Source organism: Corylus avellana, chromosome 4 (assembly GCF_965113065.1).
Source record: "Corylus avellana chromosome 4, dhCorAvel1.hap1.2, whole genome shotgun sequence".
In the NCBI taxonomy this organism is placed as follows: Eukaryota; Viridiplantae; Streptophyta; class Magnoliopsida; order Fagales; family Betulaceae; genus Corylus; species Corylus avellana.
In genome coordinates this window covers 6,400,308-6,410,433 of record NC_142493.1, presented here as the reverse complement: position 1 = coordinate 6,410,433, position 10,126 = coordinate 6,400,308, and the positions used below count along the sequence as shown (strand labels likewise).

General features: G+C 34.4%; 1 protein-coding gene and 1 long non-coding RNA gene across 2 annotated transcripts; one reads left to right on the top strand and one right to left on the bottom strand.

The window, feature by feature from the left end:
• The first annotated feature begins 3,505 nt into the window (after positions 1 to 3,505).
• Positions 3,506 to 6,666, top strand: LOC148586200 (uncharacterized). Its single transcript, XR_015912018.1, has 3 exons — positions 3,506 to 3,806; positions 4,716 to 4,763; positions 6,466 to 6,666. It is a non-coding gene; the product is annotated as an uncharacterized LOC148586200 (long non-coding RNA).
• A 561-nt stretch (positions 6,667 to 7,227) lies between these two features.
• LOC148586199 (uncharacterized) lies at positions 7,228 to 7,728 on the bottom strand. The gene has a single exon (XM_088515502.1). It carries the CDS (start codon positions 7,726 to 7,728, stop codon positions 7,228 to 7,230), a length of 501 nt encoding a protein of 166 aa, XP_088371628.1.
• Between the last annotated feature and the right edge of the window lie 2,398 nt (positions 7,729 to 10,126).

Genomic DNA, 10,126 nt, shown 5'->3' with positions numbered 1-10,126 from the left:
AATAAATGTATTCAGTATATTTTATATATTTTTAAAAAAATTAATATGGCTATCATATTAATATTACTAGACTGATATATATATGCATGATAACATCATGTTCAAATTAATATTAATGAAATGGTTGAATTAGATGCATGCATGTGATAATTATATTAATTGGTATACAATATATAAAATGATTATGCATATATATATATATATATATATACAACAAACATATATATATATATATATATTAATTGGCATGCATGTGATATATATATACGTATACATATATACCAAGTAATTTATACTAATTAATATGATAAACTTAATTTTCGTATCCAATCAAATTTAATTTTTTATGCCAATTAAAATTAATTGTTTTTTAATACATATTTTTGGAAAACATTATTACCTAATTATTTACAAATGTTAATTTTTTTTTTTTTTGACGTGTCAAAAAGGCACGTCAAAAACTTTTGACGTGTCAAAATGCAGCACGTCAACAATATTTTTTTTGACGTGTCTGCTTAGACACGTCAAAAGTTTTTGACGTGGCAAACATTAGTTACTGTTTGCCACATCAAAAAACATCAATTTTTTTGTAGTGTACATAAACACCATTTTTTTTTCTTTTTAAACTTAAAAAAAAAAAAAAAAAAAAAAGTAAAATATGGAAATTAAAGGGGGTGACTGGCCACCCCACAAAAGAGGCAGGGGTGGTGCGACCACCCCCGTGGCATCTCAGGGTAGCTAAGGCCACCTCCGATGCTCATCTGGGGCAACCGTAGCTAGCCACCCCAGATCTGCTCAAGGGGTGGTTGCGGCACCCCTAGAGCTCTTTTAGAGTGGTCGCAGTCACCCTAGAGGGCTTTGGGGTGGTTGTGGCCACCCCCAATGGCACCAGGGGTGGTGCGACCACCCCCGGAACACCTCGTGGGTCCATCAGAAGGCGCTTCGGAGGTGGTCACACCACCCCCTGTCGGTTCTATAGGTGGCCGGGTCACCTACTATTTTTTAGGTTTTTTTATTTTTTATTTTCTAATATGAATTGAAAAAATAAAATAATGTGGGGGGTTTTTAGTAATTTTGATTCAACATGTCTGTTGTTACCATACTAAAGAATTAGAACAATTATTCCATTCTAATATCTTTTATTCCTAGTAATACCTATTCATTTTTCTAATAAAATATTCATTCTACATACCAAACGGGGCCTCTAATATTTCATCTTTGCTCAATTGCGGATTCATCTATTTATTATGGAGATATGGTTAAAAGATGGTTGAAAAATAATAAATTCTTTTATTTCTCTTAGTACTTAGAAGAAAATTATGGTGTCTTTGAGGGTGAGTTACCAGAAAAATTTGGTGTTTTTTATTTGAAAAATGAAAGAATTTGTTTTTCAATTACCTTTTTACTATCTTCATACAGTGAATAAATAAATTTATTATTGAATTTGTGTATAATCTACGTAAGTCAACAAATATAATGGTTTGATATATTAAATTTAAATAAATAAATGAGTACAAATTTATTAAAAGATGATCATGTAATACACCTTTTTCGGTTTTATTATATTAGATGTCAGTCTCTTTGAAAGGCATAAAAAACTTGTTTTTGTCCTGAGTGCATATCGAAGTTATTCTGCAAAATCAATTGACTAATAAAAGGACATCCATCCTAGTTATTAGTTCTTGTGTTGGCTTAATTCAGTTCCAAAATGCAGAGGCTACTGTTTACGGGCTCAAACACTAATTTAGAATGCTCAGAATCCAATTTCCACCATTCATAATGTAGATTCATGTGTTACGAACGTCCCTACAAAATTTCAACTCAATCGGACCACAAACGCCCATCGATCGGAGCTATTGATCAAGACTAGACAGCATTTCCAGAATGTTGTTTCACCCATGTCCGGACATGCCTTCCCCGAGTCCGGACCTCCGCAAAGCCGTGTCCGGACACCCCTTAAGTTTTAGGCCCAAAAACGTGATTTTAAGTGGGTTAGGTCTAGGGTTTTGTCGGGGGTATGTATACATCATTATAGAAGAGAGAGGCACGAATTTTTACCCCTAGAGAGTTCGTGTGAGGCTGTGCTTGAGTGATTATTTTGTTGTGAGCCAAATTGATTCCTCTTAGAGGATTTTTGTTAGTTTTGATTGTGTGCTTAATTGAAGTCTATCAGAAGGGTCCGATAAAGGAGAATCACGTTGAAGAAGATTGTGAGCGAGGAGACAAGTTGGAGGCTTGTCGATCTTACAGAGTCAAGGTCTTGCAGAGGGTTGTAAGTGTTCCTAGTGTCTGTAATATCTGGATAATCTTTTGATAGTGATTTCCTGGGTTTGGTTGCCTCGGAAAGGTTTTACTGTTAGATCGGTTTCTAAAAGATTTCATCTTCGTCACCAAAATCTTTGTGTGTGATTGTTTATATTTTGGTGATTGCTTGCTTTAATAAATATCCGTTAATTCCGCATAAAATTGTGATATTTATTTGTTTAGAGTTTTTCACTAGGTAAAAGTTGTCGCTGTCTATCTCCCAAAAAAAAAAAACACAAAAAACCAGCTGTCCCTGTCCATGAAGAGTAGGCATAGGGATTCAACTTCAATTGTTTGTGATGCCTCTGACTAGCTCTGAGATCCTATAAAAAAGATCAAGCCATTTCCTCCCAAAATTTCTATTTTTATCAGAGGAGAGAGAGCCAAGAATTGAACGGAGAAGGGCCAAAATAAATAACATGTATTTCAATGTCAAAATTTAAAGTTAATACATTTAATTAGGGGTGAAAAGTCGGTTACGTACGGTTAAAGGTTATTGGCTAACCGTAACTGCCTAGGTGGTTATTGGAACCACCTAGGCGGTTAACCAGCTGTTAGCGGTTAGTAATTCTAATAACCACTAACCCATTTTTAAAAGAAATATATATATATATATATATATATATATATATATATATATATATATATATATATATTTTAAATAAAACTAAAATAATATCGTTTCTATGGTAATACGATAATATCATACTACATACGACATTGTTTTTAGATTTATATATATACATGCATATCGCTAACCGCAATTTTAGGTTTTTTAAAATCGTTAACCGCTAACCGCCAATATATATATATATATATATATATATATATATATATATATATATATATATATATTGGCAGTTAGCGGTTAACGATTTTAAAAAACCTAAAATCGCAAACTGTAACCGCCTAAGTGGTTAGCGGTTTTTGTTAACCCTTTCAAAAGCGGTTATCGATTAGTGCGGTTAGCGGGTGTAACGCCCAAGATAATTATTAAGTTTGTTATTAATAATTTCATAGTAATCTAAATTAATTAATGAGATAAAACATGAGATGATTTAGAATAATAGAAATAGAATCTTATCCTATGCCACATGTCAAATTTTTATTGGCCATTCGAGATACCTTATCTCCTTGGTTTTAAAAGAAAAATGCAAAAAATAATAATTATATAAGTTTTTTGGTGGGCCCCCTGCAGCAGCCACTTTTCCCCCCATTTTTTCCTTCTTTCCTCCTTTCTTTCTTTCTCCCTCACCCTTCATTCACGCACACACACACAGCAGCCCTTTTTCCCATTTTCCCTCACTCTTTCTCCTTCCACAAACCCACACACATGGCCTAGATTGGGAGAGAAAGGGGTGCAGATTGAGAGAAAGAGAGAGAGGGGTACTGCTGGCTGGGAGAAAGAAAGAGAAAGAAGAAGGAGAAGAAGAAAGAAGAAAAAGAAAAGAAAAGGAAAGTGACGAAATTTGAAGGGGGTTCCGGCTAGGGGTGCTTGAGAGGTAAAATCTTTAGTCTTTCCTTGTAATTTTCGTGTTACCCATGAGATTAGAAGCTAGAAATTGTGTAGATTTGTGAGGCTTTGATTTGGGTCCGAAAATTAGGGTTCTTGAGAGGAATTTTGGGGATTTTGTTATATTGTTAAAATCTTTAGTTTCTCTTTAAGGTTTTGTTCTACCCATTGGATTCCAAGCTTGAAATCACAATGATTTGGAGGATTTTTAATTAGGCTCAAAAATTGGAGAAATTTGATAAGAAAACCTAATTCATAAAATTAATGTGGGGCTTGTATGTGTAGTGGATTGCTATGCATTATTCAAGTTTTGGGTTATTTAATTTATGGGTTGAAACTTTAATTTTACCTATTGGTAAAGTATGGGCATAAACCCTAATTTTGTATAGTTTGTATTAAATTGGGGCTTTTGGTATGTGAACACTAGGAATGTTGTTTGAATGGGTTAATTACATTTAAAGTGTTAATTAACCCTAGGCTTTCATGGGTTTAATAGAAATTGATGAATATGGGTTTAGGTTCTAATATCATATTATGATCATGGTGATTATCGTAAGTGTTTATGAGTATTGAAATTGGATTAACTTAATATGCATTTAAATTATATAAGTAATAAATTGCTTATGTAAAGATGGAATTCATTAAATGTGTATTTAGTAATCAAGTTAATACATGGTGTAAGAATATGGTAACCTTGCATGTCTTAGTGTAAAACAATTAATTAGAATAAGGCCTTAGTTGTGTTGGCTTATTTGGAGGGTCATTGGTGCTGAGTTAACGTCTAGGAGAGTAAGCGATGTAGTGAGAGATGCTTGTGGGATGCAAGTATCTTGGTGAAGTTTGTATTGTTAGAGCCTATAATAGAGTTTAACTATGTGTTTATCATGTAAATATATAGGTAATCGCAAGTGGGTCAAGGTTGCTAAGAGAACCCAAGCGGATCAAGGTAAGTATTTTACTTACTGGGCAAAAAGGGTACTATTTTTAAAGTATAAAAGATGTTTTGGTTAAACGATTGATTTATGATGTTTTGAGATACTATGATTATTGATGATGTTCTATGAGATGTGTTGGTTGAATGTTTGATGAAATGTTTCTATGAGCTTTTATGGATTTGCAAGATAATGTGATGATTATGTTGTCATGAGTATTTCGATGATTTGTATGATTTATGACATGATTCTATGATTTCCATGATATGAATTATGATAGAATATGAGTTCAAGGTTGTTAACATGAGCATGAACATGGCATAAGCATTGATATGAAAACGGGGTTCAACTTCGGTAGCAATGACAAGTCTCCTACCGTAGAGCTGGCCCATGCATAACGGAAACGGGGTTCAACTCCGGTGGTGATTGAGCATTGTCTCACTACTGTAGAGCTGGCCTCATGTATAACGGAAAACAACATGACGGCGACCAGTAGTGATGACAAGTCTCCTACCGCAGGGTTGGCCTCATGATGAAAATGGCACAAGATGATGAGCATAAGCATAAGCATGAGCATGCATAGCATATGATTGCATAAAATGATGATAAAGGCATGGTAACCCGGCCTTACTTTGTAGATGGCACAAGTAGCGGCAAGCAAAGTAAGGTTAGGGTCAAATGATGTTAAAGAAAAGGTAACCGGCCTTACTTTGTAGATGGCCCAAGTAGCGGCAAGCAAAGTAAGGTTAGGGTCAAATGATGTTAAAGAAAAGGTAACCGGCCTTACTTTGTAGATGGCCCAAGTAGCGGCAAGCAAAGTAAGGTTAGGGACAAATGATATTAAAGAAAAGGTAACCGGCCTTACTTTGTAGATGGCCCAAGTAGCGGCAAGCAAAGTAAGGTAGGGACAAACGATGTTAAAGGAGAGATAACTGGTCTTACTTTGTAGATGGCCCAAGTAGCGGCAAGCAAAGTAAGAACGGTCCTTGTTTTGTAGATGGCACAAGTAGGGGCAAGCAAAACAAGGATGGGCCTTAATTTGTAGATGGCACAAGTAGGGGCAAGCAGAGTAAGGATAGAGACAAATGATGTTAAAGGAAAGGTAACTGGTCTTACTTTGTAGATGGCACAAGTAGCGGCAAGCAAAGTAAGAACGGTCCTTGTTTTGTAGATGGCACAAGTAGGGGCAAGCAAAACAAGGATTGGCCTTATTCTGTAGATGGCACAAGTAGAGGCAAACAGAGTAAGGACAGGGACAAATGGTACACAGAGAAACATGAAACAAGAATGACAATGATGAGCATGAGCTTGCATGGCATATGAATGTTATGATGATGATGATGATATATAATGCTTGCATTGTTGTATATGATGATTTGTATGCTAGACGTATCGGTATGCATACGAGACGGGAGATGGAACCGTGCGTATGTATATCGTTATGGATAGACGATGCATGGTGACTTTCCATATGTTTTATTGTTAAACTATATAATATGTAAGTATGTATAAAGTTAGATGGGTTAGTATGCGCATGTTCCGAGAGCGGAAGATCGGGCTTACGTATATTTTCACAACTAATCTAGTATGTTTTCAAATGATGATTCTTTTTGTAAGCCTAGTGAGTTCCATACTGCTGAGCGTCTCTATTTTATGGAGACGGCGGGCTCATGAAATCCGCCTGCATCATGGGTGGTGGCGATTCCCATGATGCAGACGATGTTGTTGATGCAGGTACAGGGACCCTAGATGATGATTCAGTGGCTATGTATCTGGGTTACCACGGTGCCTGAGGCCTTGACACATTGGGTGTTTATTTTGTTGGACTAGTTGATAGCCCTCTTTTGTAGAGCATTCATGTATATGCTTAGATACTATCATTTTGTATATGGCTCGTGTCGTATGTGACACTTTTGTATAGCCATTCTTTTGTATGTAAAACATTATTCACATAGATGTATGGTCAGCTCAAATGTCTTAAGTTATGTCTATGTTATTTATATTCCGCTGCAAAGATATAAACTCTGATTAATCATTGATGATGCATATAGCTCTGTGAGACTTATGATATTGTCAATCAGGTTAATGCATGGGTTCGTGGCATACTGCGGTATCGCCATGCCACTGTGACAATCCGTTTTGTTGTGGGTAATGTTTAAAAAAAAAAAAAAAAAAAAATTTAATCATGCTTTTATCAAGCGGGTCGTCACAGCGGGCGGTTATTAACCATCCGCACTTTTACCCCTACATTTAATAATCTAAATGATTTTACATTATTTAAATTTATATATATATATATATATATATATATATATATATATATATATATATATATATTAAGCCTATATACACCGTTATATGAAACCATTATAAATTCTGAGAATAAAATTTTTATTTTTTATTTTTTTATTTTTTTTAATAAAATCTGATCTCATTCAAAAATTCTGAAAATAGTACAAAACATCTAGAGTCAAAACTCTAAATATCAAGAGCACGAGGCTCTAAAACTCCAAGAGACGATTGCTCTAAGAGAACAATATGTTGAACAATATCAGGGACTTCTTCCATCCAGATTCTAGAAACCCCTGTAATCCCTGCTGCCCGCGCCAAGCCATGAGCTGCTTCATTTGCTTCTCTTTTAACATGCTCCGCCCTCCAGCTCCTAAATCCTGCCATTATAACATGGATATCTTCAATCACTTGACCGAATTTGCACCAATGATCTCTCCCAACAATAGCTTGGATCACTGTTTTTGAATCCCCTTCCAATATAATATTTTGGAAGCCTAGATCTCTACCAAATTCCAATGCACACCTGGCTCCCATCGCTTCTGCTACGGTAGGGTCTGGACTGCCCTCTAGACACAGGCAAGATGCTGCACATACATTCCCCATATAATCCCTGATTATGATACCAACTCCCACCCCCCTCACATCCGATTTCACAGCCACATCCCAATTACATTTGTACGTGTCCATAGAAGGAGCTTTCCACCTCACATATGCTTTTGAGAATAAAATTGGTCATATACTAATTCACACTTGACTTCGCTAAGCTCTTAATTTCTGGGAAGGAAGGCGTGCTATTTTTTATGTTATCCCTTGTGCTTTGGTTTCGGTAATCCTAGGTTTCTACTGGGACATCGTGCTATTTTTTAATGTTGTCCCAGTGCTAACGTTTTGGTCATCCTAGGTTTCTACTGGTATTTAAGGAAACACCATTATCTCCTTTAATATGTAGAATCTTGATCACGTGGGTTTGGCCAATCACAGGCTCGGTTCGTACATATGACACCTCATCCGATATATTCAATTCAAATTGATGCACTAAACGGGGCTCCCACTATTAACACACTTTTTAAAACAAATTATAAACTTTTTTTCTTAAAACACAAAAGGCATTTTAAAAAAAAAACAAAAAAACAAAAAACAGTTCTTAAAAAATAATTATAATGCATGTTTGGTGACCCAACCGTACTAGCCCTAGAAACTTTTATCAACTCTATTGTGGCTGTCATGAACTTCTGGTGACCTCATATGATGGCTAGTAGATATGTCTGTAGACTTTGTGGTAGTCGCCAGGAACTTCTGTTGGTCCAATGGTGGCCGCCATGAACTTTTAATGGCCTCACGATGACCTCAAGTTTAAATTAATTGGCAATTAACTAATGTGCTGCTATTATCCCTCTTTGGTAGAAATATTCTCCAACTCATTTAAACTAGTGTCAAGTGTCTATCAATATTTAAAAGACACATTAAATTTAGTCTAAGTTAGTAAATTGTTATTAATGAGTTAAGAATTTAATATGCATTTTAAATGTTGATAGACACTTGACACTATTTTAAATGAGTTATATAATATTTCCTTTAAACTGGTTTGGAGAAAATTTTTGTCTATATATATATAACCAAACAACCAACAAGTACGTCACCCTTTCCATTATAGAGTTTGGCTAATCATAAATATAAGTCTTAAATCTTATATTTAAGTCTCAAGATAAGCTAATCATAAATATAAGTCTATAAGTCTATAAGTCTATAAGATAAGCTAATCATAAATATAAGCTAATCATAAGTCTAATAGAGTTTGGCTAATCATGATTAAGTCTCAAGATAAGCTAATCATAAATATAAGTCCTACATCTTAGGTTAATTAAATCATACTTAGCTTTTCAAAAAAAAAAAAATTAAATGATACTTACCTTTTCAAAAAAAAAAAAAAAAAAAATTAAATCATACGTAGCTTTTCAAAAATTAATTCATTTAAAGTTTCTTTAGTCTCTTGTTTGAGGTCTAAATCAACAATTGAACTAGAATTTATCTGGACTAAAAAAGATTCAGAATTAATAAAACAAATCAAAAATGATTTAGAATACCCTAAAAAAAACACCTAATAATTAAACACACACGACTTTTTCTTTTTTTCTTTTTTTTTTTTTCAAATTCACACACGACTTTAATAATCAAAGGAAAATACGAGTTTATGGAAAAATTTGTAATTCAAGAATATTCTTAATTAAAGAAAACTAGTGCCCTAAAAATGGGATGCAATAAACAACTGAAAACTCTAAAATAGACAAAGATGATTTTAATAATAAAATGTATTAATAAATAGCCAAAATATAAAATGTGATTGATCACTACCCGAAGGGTGATGGGTAGTAATCAATTGATGCCTTATGCATAGTCACCGATTGATTGGTCCAAACAATGATCGATCGGTGTCAAACTAGCATGCAAAAATAATGAAGAATCCACACCATCAAGAGATATAATCTGAAGCCCTAGCCTCTTTTTTCATGTTTGTTGAGTTTACATTTCGATTAAATGTTGTCTAGCATATTAAAAATGTATATCAAATTAGGAAATGAGTATTTTATGGAGAAATGTGGTGCTTTTTGTACCATGCGAAATTTCATGACTAGATAATTTATGATTAGGTCTAGAACAATGTTATACCCCACACACAAAACATATTTTGTGGGTTAATGTTTCTTCAGCACATAAATGGGTAGAAAAGGTGATGGTTTTATGGGTTTTGTGTTAAAGCGAGGATTTTTAAAGTGCCTTTAGGACCTTAGGACACACTAGGAACAAGTCGATTTTGTTAAACTTATAAAATTGGACTAGAAAATGAACCAAAATGGATTATGTGTAGTCACTCATCGATTAGTGTTCTTGGTCGATCGTTGCCGATAACCAATAGATCAATTCCTTGTAGTGATCAATTCATAAGACCATAAAATGGGATTAAGGTTTTCAAGTGAAACTAGGGCTTATTTGTGGTTTAGAAGATTGACTAAAAATAGAGTATGAAATGTGCAAAACAAGGAGCTTGACTTTTCAGACTGTCCAAACTTGGATATTAGCGTTCTGG